This window comes from Neolamprologus multifasciatus, chromosome 5 (genome assembly GCF_963576455.1).
Source record: "Neolamprologus multifasciatus chromosome 5, fNeoMul1.2, whole genome shotgun sequence".
Classification (NCBI taxonomy): domain Eukaryota; kingdom Metazoa; phylum Chordata; class Actinopteri; order Cichliformes; family Cichlidae; genus Neolamprologus; species Neolamprologus multifasciatus.
This window is the reverse complement of record NC_140443.1, coordinates 33,225,679-33,247,812: the sequence shown is the minus strand read 5'-3', so window position 1 is coordinate 33,247,812 and position 22,134 is coordinate 33,225,679. Positions and strand designations below refer to the sequence as shown.

General features: G+C 41.9%; 1 protein-coding gene across 1 annotated transcript in view; it reads right to left on the bottom strand.

The window, feature by feature from the left end:
• Positions 1-12,081: 12,081 nt before the first annotated feature.
• Positions 12,082-22,134, bottom strand: part of wnt4 (wingless-type MMTV integration site family, member 4) — a 28,814-nt gene continuing 18,761 nt past the window's right edge. The window contains exons 2-6 of the mRNA XM_085159475.1: positions 18,355-18,436; positions 15,822-15,975; positions 15,351-15,482; positions 14,896-15,038; positions 12,082-13,432 (exon numbers count right to left, since the gene is read on the bottom strand). Of these exons, the coding sequence (XP_085015601.1) occupies positions 12,962-13,432; positions 14,896-15,038; positions 15,351-15,482; positions 15,822-15,975; positions 18,355-18,436 (982 nt within the window). The 3' untranslated portion in view covers positions 12,082-12,961. The remainder of the gene's footprint in view (positions 13,433-14,895; positions 15,039-15,350; positions 15,483-15,821; positions 15,976-18,354; positions 18,437-22,134) is intronic.

The window sequence follows — 22,134 nt, the reverse complement described above, 5'->3', positions numbered from 1 at the left end:
GCCCTGAGCACTTGGGTTTATTCCATCGAAAAGCTGTTTGTACTGGATGAAGAGATTGTCATTCTTGCTCGGTGCCAGACACTAACTGATGCAGCTTACAGTTACCCAGCATTGGGAGCGCTTGACCACACCTAGAAAAATCACTGTGCAGTTGTTTTTGACCCCACTTACACTGATAGCACAGTACATTTTAGGGAACGTTGTAGGACTGTCTGAGAGAAATTGCTTAAATATGACAGTGATCTGCTAAAGGATGAAGACTATTTAACTATTTCTTGTTCATTAGTAGGGGCAGAGTGATCAGTGTTGGGGAGTAACGGAATACATGTACCGCCGTTACGTATTTAAAATACAAAATATGAGTAACTGTATTCCGTTACAGTTACCGTTTAAAAAGGTGGTATTTAGAATACAGTTACTTTGTTGAAATAAATGGATTACACAGCGGTACTTCCCTGTTTCATGTTGTGGCGGGTCAGGACTGTTTGGGTTTTGTTTGACAGCTACGTTCTGTTGTTCCAGGCCATGGTTACAGGGTGACGCTCTCTCTGCGTGTTTCCTGGGTGAGAGAGGCCTTTTTGTTGTTGTTGTGCTAAGCTAATAGGCAGAATGCTACAGGTATAGCTCTAAAGAATGTAGCATCATAGGCAGTGTAGTCCGTGCTGCAGGGAGAATGGACTGCCATACCCGTTATGTGTCTGTGAGCGAGGGAGGGAGAAAAAGGAAAAGTACGAGCTGTCATCGAGCAAAAACGGGAGCTGGAAGCATGTAAATATAATAATAACCACTGCAGCCAAGAAGAGTGCCAGACGAGCCCAGTTGTAAGTAAGCTATTAAGACTCGACTGTACACCGTGTTCGTGTTTTCCTCCAAAAACAATAAGTTCTGTTGGAGCAGCTTTTCAACGCCTCTCTCTGTCTCTCGCTAGCAAAGTTGACCCAGACAACAAAGTAAAGCTAGTTTTCGGCTACGAGCCCGACACAGAACCCACCGTATTAGCCAGAGGTCCCTTTACTACGCGGACCTTCAGTAACAGTAATAAATCACAGCAATAGTACATTCATCTAGTTGTAATGATAATATATTAAGTAATCCAAAGTATTCAGAATACGTTACTCTCATTGAGTAACGTAACGGAATACGTTACAGAATACATTTTAGGTCATGTATTCTGTAATCTGTAATGGAATACATTTTAAAAGTAACCTTCCCAACACTGAGAGTGATGCAGGTGATTGGCAGATAGGCTGGTGTGGCAGTAAGTTTATTAGTAAATCAATGTGCTTAACTTCAGCTTTGGGTAAAGACCAAAAGACAACTAGCTAATCCGTGGCTCATAGTGTTACCATTCATGCAGCTAGGAATCATTGCTGCTTCCCAAACTGAATGATTGGTACTCTGGAATCACAGTCCAAGAAAAACAATGCAGTTAGTGTCTCATAAGGTGATTCAAAAACAGTTAACCAATGTGACAGAGTTGAGTTTTCTCTTACACTCAGGTACAAATTTGTTTTTTCTATCGATCGCTCACAGTTTTTTCCCAGGGCTGGCCAGGTGGATGTTTTGACTTTTTTTAGGCAAAGTATCTGTCCAAAGATCTGTTTGTTTCTTGAACTCTGCAGGCTCTTTGAGATATTTTCTGGTAAAGTCTCACCTGGCCTTCCTGCTCTTGAGCGTAACTAGTGATTTGTAACCCCGCCGCCCCTTCCATTCATGAACGCATCTCTTGATCGTAAACTTTGATACTGTTATGTCGACTTCCTAAAGACTGTCCTTGTATGATCAGTAGATCATAGTTAGATGTCGAGATTTTCTTAAACAAGAACCAACAAAGTAATCTCATACTGTCTTCCGGAGCCGTTAGGATTGGCTGAGTTGGCCAGCAGATTTCCTGTTTGTTTGTTTTTTAAGAATGTACCACATTGTTGATGTGAACACTTCTAAAGTTTTTCATTTCTTTCTTGTTAATGTTTTGGTCTTTGAGCCTAATGATGGTCTCCTTCACTTTCGTTAACATCTCTTTGTACTACGAAACAGCTACCAAATCCAAGTTTAACACTTGGAATCAAGTCCTGATCTTCTATCTTCTATTTGTCATGGAATATAATGAATACCGTATTTGGAGTAATTGGACCATTGCTTGTCCATCAATGGTCCAATTATTCGTGAGGCTGGGGCACTGGGTATAAAGGTTAATGCAGTACTTTTAAACCCCTTAAATCAAAGCTGGAGTCCTCAGTCACATCTTGACTATTTGATTTGAAATTCACTGTGGCTGCGTACAGAGGAAAAACTATGCACGTCACCATCTAAATACAGCACTTTCATTTTACCTTTCTGTTCATTTGGACATGGACATCAACACATTTGCTTGAAACGAGTATATTTTCACTGTCACGGTGTTTGTTTGGTCCTCAATTAGAATTATAGAAGTTTTTAAAAGGTCTTTAAAATTCGTAGGCGCCCTGTGTGAGTGGAATACGTGTCTGACAGCCAGGCAGCCATCAGGTGAGGCTACCACTGGTCACCGCAAGGATTATTTTGACACGGTGGGTTGCTGTTAGTTAATAGATACATGTAACGCACGCACACAGTCTAACCTCTTTCGCCCGCATACACAGGCAGCTTCGGTTTTGGGAATATGTGTATTCAGTGTCCAGGTGTTAAGGGAAAGTTCTTTGCAGTTAAGCTGATGACAGACATGTGGCTATAACTACACATAGAAAGTATGTGTGCAGGAGCAGACTCAGTGATCCTCCATACCAGCATCCAGAGATGAAGCTGTGGCAGCTAAAGCCCCCATCAACAGTCTGATCCACCATCTCTGTGGGGGAGAAGCTGTTTCACTCCTCCTCTCTCTGATGTTTCCTTATCTGATCCGTCCGCTCTGGGATGAATTGTAATCTGAAAGATCTTAACTCGCTGTTTGGAATTTTACTACGATCTAAATAATTTTTGCATGTGAGAAATAGGCCGTGTTAAATAAACTATAAATGCCTCAGCGCAAGTCCAAAACCCTTGGTGACACTTGGTTTTTATTTACCCTGCATTACGTTTTTATGTTGAATTGCACTATTAAAAACTAGATGTGTAACCTGGATCGCTAATCAAGCTTCAAAAAAGTATTTACAACAAAATATTCAGTCACAGAATTTTATTTAAATTGTTTATCCCTGTTTTATTATTATTATTATTACAATCTAGTTTTCCTGGCACCTCATGTTGAATACACCCTCACTTCTAAGCTCTGAGAGGATGCGACACACATTAAGTATGTGGTACTGGTCTGTGTAGTCATGGATAAGTAATAAAACAAAAGCATTTGTTTCAGTCTACACCCTTCTCCATCTGTCTTTTGAGGCCTTTAAATTCAGCCTGGTTTCACTAGAAAACGTCTGATTGCTGATTTGTTTGGGATTATCGTCCTGTTCCATGATCCAATTTAAGCAAACCTTCAGCTGTCAGACACATGGCCTATCGAGGAGCTCATGGTTGACTCAGTGACTGCAAGGTGCCCAGATCCTGTGGTTGCAAAACAAGCCAAAGTTATGACCCCTCCCCCACCGTGCAGGTCTGTGTGCTGATATGCTGTGTTTGTTTTTCCCCCCCAACGTGGAGCTGTGCATTAAATGATATCAATGTCATATTTCATGAACTAACATGAGACTGGGCTGTCATACCACAGACCAGAAGTTATAGGTCTTTGTGGTTTATGTGGTTTCCAGGACTTTCATTATAAAATCCCCAGTGAGATGCTGAGAGCAGATTTCATGGAAAACATTACGGGAGATCCAGGATTTTCTATCATTTGATTGACTTGATCTGTTCGGGACTCCCAAGCAGTGTAAGGCAGGTAGAATACAGCACACACATTTTTAATGTGAAGTGTCAGATGTAAAACACTGATGCTGGTGTCTCAGTGGCCACCAGCATGGTTTTAACAAACGCTCTTCTTGTGTTGCACAACGCGACCGTTTCACAGCAAAAAAACACTGGAGACACTAAGAGGAAAGCCGAGAGGGAAGATGAGGGGAGGAGAGCAGGAGGAGAAAGAACTGCAACTGTCATCATAAACAAGAACCATCTGTCTCATTTGTGTAACTTGTTTTCTTTTAATATGAGAAGTATGCTGAAGAGATCTGGGAGTTTGAGAGAGGCCTGGGAGGGCTGGGCCCTGGGCTAAAGCCAGCCTTCTCCTGGGTTCTCTGAGCGACTGGCATTAATATCCAGCCAACCTGCAGAGTTAACCCTTTGCACGCTCGCAACACAGACTGATGGAGAAAGACGGCAAACTTTTAACGGGCTTTAACCTTTAACGTGCGTAGGTAGCTGAGTGGTAAATGGAGCTGTCTGAGGGATGAAGTGTTGGAAAGGAAATGCATTGGGATGAATACATGAATATATTCCAAATTTAATTTGATAGAGCTCCCCAAAGATGCCTTTTAATCATGCTAACACCGTGTCTGCAGAGAGCCAGAGCTAATTCAGAATTCCCAGGCTTGGTTCCATAAGTGAGGAAACTTTGTTCACTATCCAGCTGATTTGATCTCACAGAGCAGCCTCAGAACAAATCCTTACCTGATATTCTGTAATGTTTTTGACTTTTTTTTGACAAAAGTTGTTCTTAATAATGCATTTGAAATCACAAAACTTCACTTTTGCAGTAAATGAAAAGTATCAACCCCCCCAAAACACTACACCTGAGAATATTGTTTAGGGAATAACAACTTTATACCCATAGCAATGGTCATTTTGGTACATATAGTAGGGTGCAAAAGTCTTGCACCAACCCTTACTTCTTCATGTTTTGCATGAAAAATGGGAAATGAGTGCAGCGATTTATTGAAACGTGGAAATACAGTATATGTGAAAAAAGTTTGTACAACTGTAACAAGCTTGAAAGTCAATTTTTGGTGTGATCATCTTTATTCTTCAACGCAGCCTGAACTCTCTTAGGCAAGCTTTCTTGTGATTTCTTTAAGTAGCCTTCAGGAATAGTTCTCCAGGCTTTTTGAAGGACTTTCAACGCTCTTCTTTGCTCTGCTGATGATGGCACACTGCTTCAGTAATGTTCAGGTCTGTGCTCTGGGGAGGCCAGACCATGACTCATAGTGCTCTCTGTGTTTTTCTATCCAGGTATGCTTTTACTGAATTCACATATTAAACAAAATTACCTTTTTCAATGTGTGAAAGAAGATAGGTAGACAGATTATTTTCCAAGAAAATATACAGTGGGGCAAAAAAGTATTTAGTCAGCCACCGATTGTGCAAGTTCCCCCACTTAAAATGATGACAGAGGTCAGTAATTTGCACCAGAGGTACACTTCAACTGTGAGAGACAGAATGTGAAAAAAAATCCATGAATTCACATGGTAGGATTTGTAAAGAATTTATTCGTAAATCAGGGTGGAAAATAAGTATTTGGTCACCTCAAACAAGGAAAATCCCTGGCTCTCACAGACCTGTAACGTCTTCTGTAAGAAGCTTTTCTGTCCCCCACTCGTTACCTGTATGAATGGCACCTGTTTGACCTCATCATCTGTATAAAAGACACGTGTCCACAGCCTCAACCAGTCAGACTCCAAACTCCGCCATGGCCAAGACCAAAGAGCTTTCGAAGGACACCAGGAAAAGAATTGTAGACCTGCACCAGACTGGGAAGAGTGAATCTACAATAGGCAAGCAGCTTGGTGTGAAAAAATCAACTGTGGGAGCAATCATCAGAAAATGGAAGACATACAAGACCACTGATAATCTCCCTCGATCTGGGGCTCCACGCAAGATCTCATCCCGTGGGGTCAAAATGATTATGAGAACGGTGAGCAAAGATCCCAGAACCACACGGGGGGACCTGGTGAATGACCTGCAGAGAGCTGGGACCAAAGTAACAAAGGTCACCATCAGTAACACACTACAACGGCAGGGAATCAAATCCCGCAGTGCCAGACGTGTTCCGCTGCTGAAGCCAGTGCATGTCCAGGCCCGTCTGAAGTTTGCCAGAGAGCACATGGATGATACAGCAGAGGATTGGGAGAATGTCATGTGGTCAGATGAAACCAAAGTAGAACTTTTTGGTATAAACTCAACTCGTCGTGTTTGGAGGAAGAAGAATACTGAGTTGCATCCCAAGAACACCATACCTACTGTGAAGCATGGGGGTGGAAACATCATGCTATGGGGCTGTTTTTCTGCCAAGGGGACAGGACGACTGATCCATGTTAAGGACAGAATGAATGGGGCCAAGTATCGTGAGATTTTGAGCCAAAACCTCCTTCCATCAGTGAGAACTTTGAAGATGAAACGAGGCTGGGTCTTCCAACATGACAATGATCCAAAACACACCGCCCGGGCAACAAAGGAGTGGCTCCGTAAGAAGCATTTGAAAGTCCTGGAGTGGCCTAGCCAGTCTCCAGACCTCAACCCCATAGAAAATCTGTGGCGGGAGTTGAAAGTCCGTGTTGCTCAGCGACAGCCCCAAAACATCACTGCTCTTGAGAAGATCTGCATGGAGGAATGGGCCAAAATACCAGCTACTGTGTGTGCAAACCTGGTAAAGACCTATAGTAAGCGTTTGACCTCTGTTATTGCCAACAAAGGTTATGTTACAAAGTATTGAGTTGTATTTTTGTTATTGACCAAATACTTATTTTCCACCCTGATTTACGAATAAATTCTTTACAAATCCTACCATGTGAATTCATGGATTTTTTTTTCACATTCTGTCTCTCACAGTTGAAGTGTACCTCTGGTGCAAATTACTGACCTCTGTCATCATTTTAAGTGGGGGAACTTGCACAATCGGTGGCTGACTAAATACTTTTTTGCCCCACTGTATATCTTGAAAAGTATCTGACATATGAAGCTACAATCTTTATAAATTAATAAGCAGGAGACTTGGTTGATTTGATTTGATATGTCGATGTGGCTCGTGTCTCTTTCTTACTCTCACTCTCTTTGATTCTTGTGTAAGATGGATCATTTAATTACAGTTTGGATTTTGGTATTTAAATGAGTGGATAGCCCACATTGTCCTCATAATCCACTGCAAAAATAACAATGATAGTTTGATATTGTTTCCTTAAGTTTTACACGTGCCTGCATCTACTAGAAGCAGTAGTGATAAAAACATTAACATGTAATTACAAGGCCAAGCCCAAATGACTCTAATGTGTCCAAAATCAGAATACTGGGGCTGTGCCTGAATGTCATGTTGAAAAATTAGGCTTTCACCACTCAGACTCTCTCCACATAGATCAAAATCTGATGGTACATTTCAGAAAAAAACATGGCGGGTACAGGAAAATTACTTTTTAATATAACTGGATACATGACCACTTTGACTGAGAGGTGTGGAGCTGTAGTTAGGCAGCCCGTTCTCACTCCTGAGACGTAACATGCCGACGTTTTGTCACGTCCTGCGGCGTTCCTGAGGAACGCGAAAGGAGACCTTCGGCGTTCATATGGTACGTGGCGGGTTATGGCCGAAATCCAGTGCAATGACGCTCCCGCGGTAATAGACGTTCCAGCCCTGTATTCCAGCCCTAAACCTAACCTTATCCCTAGCCCTAACCATAACCTTTTTCCTGGGCTTAACCAGGACTTTAATGATGTTAAATAGCGTGTTTCCAAGTGATTTGAAGAAAAAGAGCGAACATGTGTAGATTGAGTTCATACGGTTCTCATTTGTCCTTTTGTCCATTTTTCCGAGGTCGTCATTTAGGAACGTGGTGGGTAGCCGAAAACGTAATATGTTGACGATTTGTCACCTAGCGTAAAATGTTACGCTTTGGGAGTGAGAACGTGTTGCGTTAGGCCTCGCCTCCATTGATTTGGCACAATGAACTGGATTTCTTCACTTTGTGGTGAAATGCTGTGTGGTACAAGTGGTACAAGGCTTGTTCAAGAGAGCTGCACTTCACTTTTGGTGAGTAAAATTCTGGTATTTTAGTAGTCTGATGCTTAGCTGATGGGTGTCACTGTTCATTCCGCCCATACAGTTTATGGCCGACTCACTAGGGATGGGAATTGATAAGAACTTAATGATTCAGATTTAGCGTGTTAGAGGTATTTCTTCTTGTGATCAGTGTTGGGGCCATTACTCAAAAAAAGTAATGTATTACACATACTACACAGAACACAACGGCTTTAACATCACTCTGGGTTCTTGGCTAGCTTAGCGTTAGCAGGCACCGAAGATGTGTCAGCAGCATAATGCGGTTGATTCTGTTGTGGACGCAGTTTGCACTTTACCATTGAACTGTTGTCCTTTTGTGCAACAAAAACAATTGTAATGTCAATATCCAAGCTGCAGGATGCACCTAGGGTTGCCAACTCCCTGAGAAATAAATAAGGGACACCTCGTGGCCAGGGCCGGGCGACCCAGTTGTCTTCACCCTTCCCAGTGTGGTGAATTTTTTAGCTCTTTTTTGTGTGCGAAATTATTTTTTTAACCATTTGACTTGAATTTGATTTAAGTAGATGCGTATTCTTTGTGATATCAAGACATGGGAAACAAAAATCATTTAGCCATTTATTTTTAGCTCAAAATGACAACATTAACACAATAAAACAGGTCTCTTTCTTAAACAGAAGCCTGTCATGCTTAACTTTTGATAATAAAAGTAAATCTTTCTTTAAAAGAACTCTGTCCTGCTTAACTTAAAATTATATAAATTAATAGAAAACAATAGAAAGAAAAACATTCTTGTAACAGTGCACATTTAGTGCATTTAGTGCAATTGGCTTCAGCAGAGGCATTATTTCAGCTTTTGCTCCCGTTTGTAAACCCACTTGTTCCCATGATTACGCATCATAACTCATCATCATTATTCATCTATGTATTACTTTTATGTATTACTCATCTATTTGTTGCAATATATCCTTGCAGTTGTTTATTACACAAAATAAATTATATTATCACACTTCTGGCCACATAGCGCTGATATTCACTGCGCATGCCCATTTTAACCTTAACCAGAGGGTGTAAAAACAAACAAACCAGTGTTTACATACATATCTGCTTCTGCCGTGGCCTGGTGGACAAAAATTGGTTAAGGGTTCCCCGAGCTTTCACGCCCCTCATGTTCTTCATGTGCCCACCATTAGAAGCACGCCTATGGAAAAAGTGCGCCGGCACACAGTGCAGTGCGCTTTATAGGTGTTATTGTGCACTTTTCCAGCCAGGTGTTTTCCTTTTCCCATTCTTCCCTGCACTTTTGCAGCCTTTTTTTCTTTCTCTGAGAGGAACAAACATTGCTGGTCTAATGCTGGGCTCACACTGTGCGATTTTTGGCCCATTTTGAGGCGATTTTTGAGTCGTGCGACCAATTTGGTGATCGGCCCGATTTTGGTCTTCATCGTGCATCGTGTAGTATACGTGGGGTAACGAGAAGCGATTAACACCTCACGACCAGCTCCCGATCATCAATCGCTCGTGAGGGTGTCACCGCAGCCGCTCACACTGCGCACGCGCAAACACGTAAACGTCGGTGAAAAAGACGGAGCAGCACGGCTGTGCAGCGTGTGATCTGGACACAAGCGATGGAGGCACAACTTGTAGAACTTTGGAAAGCTCATCCGAGCCTTTTCGATGTGGCATCACCAAATTATCACGACCACAACAACTGTGAAAATAGTTGGATGGACATTGCTGCTCAATCACAGCTGCCTGATCAGTGTTTTTCATTAGCAATTTAGCAAAGTTGATGGTGGTGTGTGTCTGTGCGAGTGAAAGACAGAGAGGGAGAGCGAGCGACAGATTTTCTGTTATAACCTTCATTTTATGGAGGCACAGTGTGACTCAGGTCGCATCAGAGCATCGGCGGTATAGTGTGAGACCTGCATCGTCACCTACGAACTTGTAACCCATGCGAGCCAATCGTGCAGTTTGAAAATCGCACAGTGTTTGCCCAGCTTCAGGTGTACTGTCGTCTGAGACTTGCACCGCAGTGTCGCCGTTTGTTTCCCCGTTGGCCATGCTTTTTGTTGTGGTCATCTGTTGTCTTCCGGTATTTTCTCCGCAAGCGACCTTTCCTCAACCAATGAGATGAGCGGTAATCTGAATTGTCATACTCGAATTGTCATAAGTGTGCTGTCAGCTCATTGGTCACAAAGCAGGAGCGGGGCTGGGAATTATGTTTTCAAACAAAGCGTTAATTACATTAAAACTTATAGACTACTTTTGATTCTCACTGTATTACGGGACAAAGTGCGTCCCTTATTAGCTCAATACGGGACGTGTACTTTTGTTTCTAAATACGGGACGATTCCGTTTTTTAAGGGACGGTTGGCAACCCTAGATGCACCACTATTTTCCTCCTCTGGCACACAAACTAGCGCAAGTGCAAGGGGAACCAATAAGCTGAAGGTCCGGAGAGACATGATGAGGGGTTCGGTCATTCAGTGGACGAATGCACGTCTATCACCTCGTTGCATGTCTATGAAAGGTGCGTGTATTCGATAGTGAGTGCCTCTTTTTGTTTGGGGAGGTTGGTTATGGCCTGTTAAACGTTTGTGTGGATGGTATGCTAGGTATTAGTCTAATATGTCAGCTATGATTAGCTTAAACATTTATGTTTCAGTGCTCATAAATCCAGATTTGTTGCATTTTGATTCTGACAGACTCTCTAGTGTACACAGATTAAGTGGTAAAACCCCCACTGTCAGCCTCTTGTCTCTGCCACAACCACAGAAGACCACAAGAAGCATTAGCCTTCTCTGGCTGGCTCGCTGTACAATACATGTCACTATCTCAGCGTGCGCGCACACACACACACACAAATTTGGTTGCAGACTTTCGCAATCAGCGTGGCCACCACCACCCACCTCATGTGGGCCATCACAGTGGCTTAATGAAGGACAGATCTGAGAGTGGTTACAGTTACGTTTTCCGCAGAGTGGAGCGCTGACTGGGTCCAGTGTTAAGTCAACGATATTGGAGACGAACGAGCAAGCAAGCCAGAGCTGGAAAGGTGCAGGGGGGTAGCATGATACTGATAGAGATAGAAGGAGGAAAAAAAAGCATATGCCATGTGGTCTGCATTTCACTATAATCCCTGTTCTAGCCTGGTGTTCCTGCTTGTGCTCCTTCTTCAGCCCAAACGCAATCAGACGGGCTTTGAAATCTGAGCAGTCGCTCCGGTTCTTCCCAAAACTGCCTTCCCCACACTGCAGGAAATACATCCTTGGTTGGTGTAGCATAAGCGCTGATATATGGTGCATAAACTGTGTTTATAGGTGTCAGGGGTGCAGGAAAACATCTCGGGGTGTACTGCTCACACACTCATACACACACACGCACGCACACACACAAAATACTGCACAGTGCAAACTGTGGCCACATAATAATGTAGCTGAAAGACACGGGAAATGGGTGATTTTATTGAAATATGTGTATGTCTGTCAGCAGAGCTCTGTGTGTGTGTGTGTTTGCAGTTGGTGGTGGAGACTCTGCACTCTTTTACTTTCCATCTTCTTGTCTATTATATCTGCCTCTCTCTCCTACACACACACACACACACACACGTGTTTTATAACAAAAAGCGACAAAAGCCTTTTTTTTGACACAGCATATATTCATTATTAACATACATTCATAGGCAGTATAGTCTTCAGTGTATAAGTCTTTACAGATCTACAGTATGTCTCTATGATGATAGCAAGTTATTATAGGAAAGCTTGGCTTTATGATGGTGGTACAAGATGACAGTAGAGTCCTGAAAGTGGCATGAGAAACTGTGTGTGTAGTGTGTGTGTGTGTGCGTGTTAGGAAAGGAACAGGGAACACTTGGTCGTGTGATTTTGTGTTTGTTGCTGTAGGGCGAGGGCTCTATGTGCGCTTGGAGAGAAAGTGCTTCAGTCATCATGTGTGATGAACATGCTCGGCAACCCTCTGGCAGACCCCTTTCTTTGTATGTCTGAATGTGTATTTACATTATGTCTGTTTGGAGATGCGTGCATGTCGCTGTGTGTTGTTTGCATTAAGCTGACTAGCATTTGGCAGATGACAGCGTGCAGCAGAAGGTCAGAACCCCCATCGATTCCCAAACATGCGCCGAAGCTGACGTAGAAAGTGTTTTTCACGGAAGCTGTCTGGTGTGTGTTTGTGGCTAGCAGCTGTGGGTGAATGCAGGTGTGAGTGTTTTGTTTGACCGACGCCCATCACCTGCCTACTGAAAAAAACAGGACACAGCTGACAGTGGCTTTCGTCCGTCCGTCATCGTCCTCTTGTCGGTAGGAAGACAGTGGATGAGTGAGTAGAGCAGCATCAGGGTGTTGCGGAGGGCAAAATAAGCGACTCAGAGGCAAATGAGCCTCAGCGCAGCCGTGTATACTCAGAAAGCAAATCACAAGGTGTTCCTCTTTGTTGTTTTCGCCTGTCCTGTGACAGACTCGCAGTCTCCATTTTTGTCCCCAAGTGAGTCCCTGAAGCAGCAGCAGCAACAAGGGCTGACGGCCAACAACCCTCCTCCTTAACACAACCCCCAAACCTCCAAACTGCCTAGCCGTTTGTCTAGTTTGTCCATGATAATCTCCACTCGTCGGTTTGTCTGTAGTCCTTCTATAACTGCCCCTGTCAACCCCCTCAGCAAAACTCTCAACAAATAAGTTAAACATTACAAAAATAAGGATCAATGACAAACTAAATATGACTGTGAGGGAGCGAATCAGGAACTGAAAGATGCTCTCTACTTGAGAAGAAACAAACAGACTGTAGCTTTATAGGAAATCCCATGCCTAATCTACTGATGTCCACTAAGGTGGCAAAAAAAAATAAAGGATCGGATGACCTTTGACCTCTCAGGCAATCAGTCTGTGTCTGTTGAATAGCAGTAGGAGGCTGGGATGGTTAAAGGAGACGAAGGAACCAAACAAGTCCTCCCTACTCCCTCTTTTCTTTAGCCGATCAGGAGTACGGGGCATTTTTTGTCTATCAGCAGTTCCCTCTGTGCCTCCGCCTCCATCACCGGCACGTGTGAATCTCCACCATTTTACGGCACTGTTTGCATTTGACGTAACAGCACCAGTGGAACTTACAGCTGCACCTGTCCACCACCTCCACCTCCTGTGTCTGGAAGCCACGGCCGCAGCACATCAGCTCACAGCCGTCGATGGCCTTGGATGTTCGGTTACACTGGCGACCCACCGTGCCCAGCATCCCTGGCGTGCGTGGATCGTAATCGCAGAAATCTGGACTCGGTTCCAGGTAGACCAGGTCTTCATCCGTGTGAGGTTTGAACTGGGAATTGCGAGGAACTAGGACTTTGGTTGTGCCCACCTTCCGCTGCTCTACCTCGGTAGCGCCGTCAAACTTCTCCTTGATGATGTTGCCCACCTTGCGAAATGGTGGCATGGCCTTCCAGCAGGTCTTCACCTCACAGGAGCCTGAGACGCCGTGGCATTTGCACTCCACACGCATGTGAGACAGGATGGCCTGCAAGGATTCCAAAGAACATTTGGTTTGCTGAAACAGCTTTAAAAGCAGCACATCTGGATGCCAACATCTGTTTCTATAACGCTGGATTTGCTCTCAGTAACACCTAAAACAAAAATGGAGCTTTGACTCGTATTTCTATTAAATGACTTGATACCTGACTTTGCATTTGTCTCAAATAATTTGTTGTCTTTTAGTTTTCTCACATTTTTTTAGATCTCTCTTCAGTAACTTCATATTTAATTTGGACTGATGTTAAATGACTGAAGACCAGACTTGATGTTTCTTTTCAAAGAAACTTGACTGTACATTAATGCAGTGCCACACTACAAAAGGGCAAATCGAATTACTAGAGACTTGATTCGAGGGTTTATCTCTTATAATTTGGGGCTTAACTTTCTATTTGGTTATGCTCACTTGGACTTTTCTCGAATGGCTGGACTAGACTACTAACATCAACAACAACATTAAACTTAAAGAACTTGTGACATGATTTGAGAACTCTGGGTTTGACTTTCTAGGCTGACTTGAGAATTGACATTGACTTGTCACATATGGTGTGACTTGATCACAACTTGGCTTAAGCCTGTTTTTAACGAATATAATCCTGACTAGTTTTCTTTTAACTGAAGGACTTAAAACCTTTCAACTAAAAAAAACTTGTGACTTGTCTTACATGTGTGTCCAGTTACACCTTGGACCTTTCACTGGTGACTTAACACTCAATTTAACCTTATTCTCAAGAAGTTAAAACCTGACCTAGATGGACTTGTCTCAAATGACTTAAGATTTGACTGTAATGGACATCAAACTCCTACAAAAGGGTAAAAACTACTTTTTAAAATATCTTGATCCTTTGAATGGCTGGAGACTTGACTTGGGAAGTGTCTTATAACTCTTATGACTTGAGGCTTCTAATCTACTTGAGAGTTGACCTTGGATCTTCTGTAAATAAATTCAAGGTTTCAAGCTTTTTTTTTTGTTATCTTGAACGACTTGATTGTTTCAAATAATTTGAACATAAGCCACGGCTCTTTATCAACGCACAATCTGATATCCTTGTGTTGGTGTTGTTCCCAGATCATCATAGTAAAGGTTGTTCCAGGATCAACATTGCAAGTGACCAATCAGAATGTTGTGATGTCATACTTTTGCGACTTCGGGAAAAACCGGCGTAAAACAAAAAACTGTACTTAAGCTGCGAGAAACCGCTTCTGTCCGCCGATCAACGGACCCTAACCCTGACCCTAACCCTTTAATAAAAGCTAAGCAGAATTGATATTGTCCTTGCAACATTGGAATTTCATAAATGCACGAATGGGTTGGTGCGCAAAAGAATAACGTCACAATAATGTGATTGGTCACTTGCAATGTTGAACCTGGAACAACATTTTCATGATGATCTGGGAACAACACCAACACGACGATACCAGATCATCCCTTTATCAACAGCAGTGGATTACCTTTCTGCCGGCCTCGTTGTTGTGCAGGTTCATGAGAGCCCGACTGGAGGACTGGCCTTTACTCCTCTCCCTCACATCGACAAAGGACTGAGAGAAGGCCACTCCATATGCAATGTTATCGCTGCAGCCTGACCACTGGAACCCTAATAAAGGATATTAACACAGAGACAAGAAACAGTCATTGTAAGGCCTCCAGCTTTTAAATGTTGCACTGATACTATACCACAAGCTATTTTTCAGTCAGGTTTTATTCTTTATAAACTTATAATTTAATGTGGAAATGTGTGTGGGGTGGCTTTAAAATGGCATCATTAACAGTCTGACAGTTATGTCTGCTTGGAAAACAATTTTCATATTATATAGTCTTATTTCTGCATTAAACTGTACAGGATCAGTTGGCCCTTGTGTTTCCTTTTCTGAGTGTGTGTTTGTGTGAAAGAGTGAGAGAGACCTACCCTCTGGACTGACTCCATGTACATTGTGGTCACAACCACATTTTTCCAGCTCCCCGCTGCTGCAGGCCCTCGTGACCGCAAACGCCACACTGGCTGCTGAGATGGCATACACAAAGGCTGCTTCACGGGTGCCTAACACACAAGCATAAACACAAGCACACAGTCACATTGTGTCATTATGCAAATGAAAAGAGCTCGTACTTCTGATTGATCAGATAAAGTGTATGTGTGTGTGTGTATACACACAAAAGTGTGTTAAAATCTAAAGAATTGGGCCCAGACATTAACACGCTGGAGCCAATATAAATGGAAACAAGCTCAAACATTTCACAGTATATAAAACATGATGAGTTATTTATGTTGCACTTTTGTAAATGCAGAACAGATAAACCTGTTTTAGCATTATAGACCAGCTTTAGTGTTGTCTGCCATTAAAGTGTCTTCTGGAATCGCTGCAGTGGATAATCTTACCTTGCGTGACCACTTTCCCAAACACAGGCATCGACTCCAGTGTGGAGCAGTTCCATCGACGGTTGCGAAACTGAAACTGACACTCATCTATAGCCAGCTGGGCTCCACGACGCACCGCATCCATCACCTCCACGCTCCGCTTACAGATCTGAACCTGTAGTGGACACACAGGAGCTGCGTCACCCACAAACGAAGAGCATGCAGCTAAAAAGATTTTACTGCTCTGATCTAAGCTTAAAATTAGTGGCATGGCTACTTTGAGAGGTGTAATAACAAAGGCAGCCGGAGGGGACATTTGCCTTTTAGGGCTCTCGTTAGCTAAAACGAGTCACTGGGTTGAACTTGTCGATTTTGTTGGTGCTCTTGGGTCTTTTAGAGCATTCGTAATGGAATTATCTGGAAAATAATACAGTTTGCTGTGTTTTTCCACCTATCCAAGAAGCTTCCCCATCAGCATTTAATAAGTTTGTCACTTACACTGATAAGCAGGTCCATTTGTGCACTTCATGGATGTAGTATTCAACCCAGACTTGCTCCTCTAGCTAATGAATTAGCTCCCCACCCTCTCATCTGTTTATATAGTCATTTCTGAGTCCAAAACCAACATGGGCAAAAATATGAGTGCTTCAGAACAGATCCTGAAAAAATGATAGGCAACATCATCACGGTTACTTTCATCTTTTAAATACGGTGTATTGTTACTGCCTGTTTCGTCACTTCATGATGCTTATATGCTCAAACTCTCAGTATTAGCATAATACATTATAACACCTATGCTGCATGTGCTCTAATAATTTGGGTTGTCTGTGTGCTAGTAGTTATGTAATACCTGTATTCTGTCAGAAACCAAAGTACAAGACAAATTAAATTTGACCTGATGGAGGGGCCTCATGACAAGTAAGAGGATCATCAGAATTAAATTCCACTGTAAATTTTCCTGAAGGGCAAATGTCATTGTAACCAATCCAAAACTTGTCAAGAAAATTTCACCCCAAACCACAAATGTCAACTTTGAGGTGGCGTCAGAGGAAAAGTCAGGGGATCAGCAAAGTCATGTCTGGGACCCGGGAATGTCTGTAGAAAATTATGTCCCAATATATCCAGTAGATGTGGAGATATTTCGCTGGATAATGGAACGTTTGGGATTACTGGTGGCACTACAGGAAATGTCTGGGGATCACCTGAGTCAATAGGAGTCAGGAATGTCAGTGTAAAATCAGTGGCAATGCAACCAGTAGTTAGTGAGACATATCAACATGCTAACTTTACTACCTCTAATTTCCACGAGCCTATGAGTTCCAACGATCGTGGCAAAATTTTGTCCATATTGTTACCCATATGGTTTTCTTTAACATATGTAAACTTCTATATGTAGTTTTGTAAATGTATTCAGTTTTGTTTTGGATGACCTCTTGGATTTCATTTGGGAAATGGAGCCTATATGTTGTTAGTGAGGCAGGACAGACCACAGGTCAGTGTGCACGGCTGTGCGTTCAACTCAGGTTGGAATTTTCCAAGTTGAGGATTACAATTTCCAAGCTTGGAGTGTCCAAGACTCACAATACCAAATGTAAACAATCAAGATGGCTTACAACGAGAAACCTTTTTTTTTTTTCATGGCAGGCAATGCATAGAAATCAGCAAAGCTTAACTGGATATGGAACAGAGGAGGACAAAACAACAGCTACAAGTGGCTGGAACAAATAATATCACCACATATCTGTTTAAACTACCTGACAAAGCAGTAAACCAAATGCCATAAATGTTGCAAACAATGTCATAATGTAGCCTAGAAGCCTTTGATTTGTTCTGTAGATGCTACCATATCGAGTAACATAGTAGCCTTAGCTTGTTGGGGTTGATGTTGGGCTATATGGTGTTTATGTACAAGTCAGGCCCCAGTTTCTGAATCTTCCAAGGACTCATCTATGAAGTGTTGTCCTCTCAAGAGGAAGCAGGCTGGTTTTGTTTCCGCTAACAACTGACATCAGAAAACCAACGAGCTAACAATCCTTAAAACTGCTTTATGTACACATTTCTTTTTACGCTCAAATTCTTTGAATGTAGAACTTGAGAGCTTGGTTTTACTAGTCTACACTATCAAACCTTAAAAATGATTGATAGCAGTAGTTTATAAGTTCTTTTTCATGATTAAGGACTTACATGCTTATTAAAATCATCTGCAACCCTCAGTGATGCAAGTTGAAATTCCTTTGCAGGTCCTTCCATGAACATTTCAGGCTGGGTCCAAAAATGATCCCCCAGAGACTTCCATGTTAAAATGGCCAACTTTACAGCCTTAGGAAGCCACTCTTGTAGGCTGGTGCAATAAATATGTTTGCCCTGTATGGATAGTGTTGCTCTTTATGTATATCCATACTGATATTGGAGTTTCGGGTGTGGACTGATGGACACTGATGGACAGCTCACCTTGACTGAATATAACTTTTTATAGTGAAAAACAAGTGCATTTGTAACTTCATAACTGACTTAGTAACTTATTACTACAAAGTCAGTAAGTTGAGTGGAGTACCTGTCTCTGGATCAGGCCTCGTAACCTCTCACACGTCTCCTCGTCCCTGATGCTCCCCACTGATGACAGCTTGGCGAGGTACCTAGTGGAAAAAACAACAAGGCTTTAGTGAGCTAAAAAAAAAGCAATATTTCATTTTACAAATACACATTGATGTAGGAGACACAGTAAATGGCCTCAAGGTGGATTTGAACAGGGCTCTGCATTAAACTTTATGCTATATGGGTTGCTTGCTAAACTGGCTCCCTCCCCCCTCCCAGATCATCATTCAGTGCAAATATGATACACAAAGAAATTTGTGAGTCTTGAACAAACATTTACTTGGAGCCTACAGGAGGATGCTGGTGAAGTAAGAAGAGTAAGGAGAGTCAGCCGTATGATGCAAGCAGCAACTCGAGTATCCAGCCTGAACTAACTTGCAGACTTTCTTGAGCCATGCTCATCATTAATCATTCTTACAGTTGGGAAGCAGAGCTGCAAAAAGCTCCCGTGCCTTTGTGGGAATGTTTTGGATGAACATCCAACTGTGAGGACACTGAGAGGAGGGAAAGTGGCTTATCACACAAACACACCACCTCCAGGCCAGACAGGTCAGGGAGATATACTGCACACACACACACACACACACACACACACACACACACACACACACACACACGCACACACACACACACACACACACACACACACACACACACACACACACACACACACAGTCTGGATGCCCTGACCCTACCACTTCCACCTCAGCCTCATATCTCAAGTCATAGCTTCACCTTACAGAAATAGGCTTTCTCATAACTACCCAAGCTGTGTACTGTCTGCACCCCTCAGTGTCCCAAGACGTCATATGCATGTACATGTTGAGTCTAAAATGTTTTGTTTTTCTAAAACAAACGGATGTGATCCTTAGTTGTTTTCATTTTCCCAAAAAAGAGGAAAAAAAACCAAACACAGGTTAGAAATTGGTATCTAATAATGATTAATTTTATTTTGGTAAATTATTTTGGGAAAATGTGAAGGCTGAAGTTTAACTATTACACCTGCTTTTGTGAAATACAGCAAAATGGCAATTTTACAACAAGATTTTGCCAAAACAAAGACAGAAGAAAATAATAAAAAGAAAATAATAAATGAAGAATAATGTTTTCCCATATGGAAAAGAAATAGTAAAAACTTATATGATTTACTCATGAAAGTGGCCACTTTCTCATTACTTTCATATATTTTTTTAGTAAGTATCCAAAACATACAAGTTTCATTTATATAATTTTTCAAGGGATCTTATATCTGTTTTCACTCTTGTATGCTTTTCATACAAGTTTCATACAAGACAGATACAAACTTTATAAGATGTATATATATCTTTTCCATATGGGTTATAAACAATGATAATGATACTAACACTTTTTCCTGAATTCATATTTTATCTCTAATTTCAAGACACTTATGAATATCATTTTCAGACAGTGAAGTCAGTGAATAAACTGGTGTATAAAAATATTAAAATAAAAGTTGTATTCCAAATGTACTTTTTGTTTGCTTTTTATGCTAATTTTTGCATCTTGCTGGAAATTGATATGAGCCTCATATCTGTGAGTAAATATCTGCAGAGGAAGATTCAGGAGGTGCTAATCAGCTACAGACCAGTTGGCAACTGGTCACACAAGGCTACAGACCAGTTGGCAACCACCTTCACTAGGGAAAAGTGAGTATTCTCCAACTGGTTGTGAGTGGTTTCTGGAGGTTGCTGTCACTCACTGCTAAAGCTTCAGACACACAGGTCTAAAAACTGGTCCTCAAAAAAACTGTTATTAATGCATCAAAAAGCTTTGCTAAGACATGGAGGGATGCCAAACTGTGTGCTTTAGCAGGCGAAATCCAAAGAAGAGCTGAGTATTGATCTCTCAGTTCTCAGGAAACATTGGATTGTGATGTGTTCTGTGTGGCTTCACAGCATCAGTATATATAGCAGTATATGTATTAACTCAAAACGCTCAAAAGCTGGCATACACTTTCAAATGTGGTATCATATCTAGATTTTGACGTGAACACCCTGTTTTATCAGGTATCTTTCCACAGACCTGTGCTGGATTCTCAATCACATTTTGAAAGAAACACATGCACATTTGTTAAATGTAATTTATTTTCTTGCCACTTTTGGGGCAAAAAATGACCTTGAAAACTGAGGTTTTCAAGGTTTAATATAGTTAATGTTTGAAAGCATCTATTGTAACTTTTGGTCATTTCCAAAAGTTAGTAAAAAGGAGTCTAAATCTGAGATTACAAAAAGAAAGCTTAGAAGCCAAAAGGTTGAAATAATGGGCTGTGACTAATTCTTTAACCACCTGTTGGTCTCACTGTAAGGTATTTCTGAAGGGAGAAAACGAGAGGAAAAAAAGAGCACTGCATATAGTTATATAGTCGTATAGCCATGTCTTTTTAGGAGACATGGCTGATTTTACTATGTAAGAAAGAATTCAGTAAATGGGCACTGGTCAGAGTTTGAATACCAAAATGTCCCTTAATAAAGGCAAATTCCAACAGAATTAACTTTTAGACTATTATTCTGTACAAGTAGACGTGTATTTCCTTCAGGTTCCCCGAGCTGCTTTTATGAGTCTTGGGTTATGAGTTCCCAGACCACACATACCTCTGTAAAGCCCTGCTTGCCCATCTCAATCAAGCCATGGCGCACAACCAGACTGCAAAGAATTCTTCTGTAAGATTACAGACCAAACTTTAATATAACACAAAGCCAGCTGAAGTTCTTTACACTGGCTGAGGCTATAGATCGTTTAATAAAGTTGGCTCGTAGCCACTGCTCAACTCTTTTAACCTCTTAACATCCACCAGATCACTGGAGACCTTACTAAGATTAGTTTTCTTTAAGTCATAAATAAGTAAAAAAGCTGAAATCGCATGCATTCCTTTTGGCATTACAGCTTCCCTGTTTGGGTGTAGTGACAAGCGTTCTATAAAAAGGGTGGACGCTAACGTTACCAAAACCCTACCCTGACCCTAGATGGGACACAATGACCTGGTGGATGTAACACGTGTTAATGGGGCAGTATTACGATGGCGTCCTTCTTGAGGTCAAACAGCTCCTCCTCCCCCTTCACCCCCTTCATCGCCACCTCTCAACAGCTGAGATAATGTCTTCCTCTCTCTTTCTCTCTGTCTGTTCCATGGACTTTTTCTCTTCCCATCCAGACAGTGTCTGGATTAAACACTCATCACTGTGATAACCCTACTCTCTGCCACTCTGCCACCTCTTAGCCGCATCTGCTCACATCCTCCCAAACGACTGACATCATGCGCTCAGAAAGTCAAAGCACCTCCACGCTGACCTTCAACAGAGAGTCTGTACAGACTTACACATGCAATATGTAAAAATTTGAAATGGTTACAATTAACTCTATGAAATGTATCACATTTTAGTGTATTGCAGAAGTAACATGCTCTGATAAATAGTGACTTGCATGTTGGCTTGGACAACATGTAGCATTAAGCAACTACAGAGCCACAGAAGGTCTGGGCTGGAAAGAGAAAGTGTGGATATTCATTGCGGAGGTGCTGTAAACTTCCATTCTTCCTAATGACTAGCAAGTGGGGGATTTCTCTTATTGCAAACACAAGTCATGCATGAAAGTCTTTATGAAAATGACGCCCATTCCTTCACAATTTATCACCTCATTTATTTTCAAATGTGTTCAGGGCTTCTGTGGCTACTTTCAAGCACTCTTTACAGGTTTGTTTGTTGCATTGTGATTTAATTTA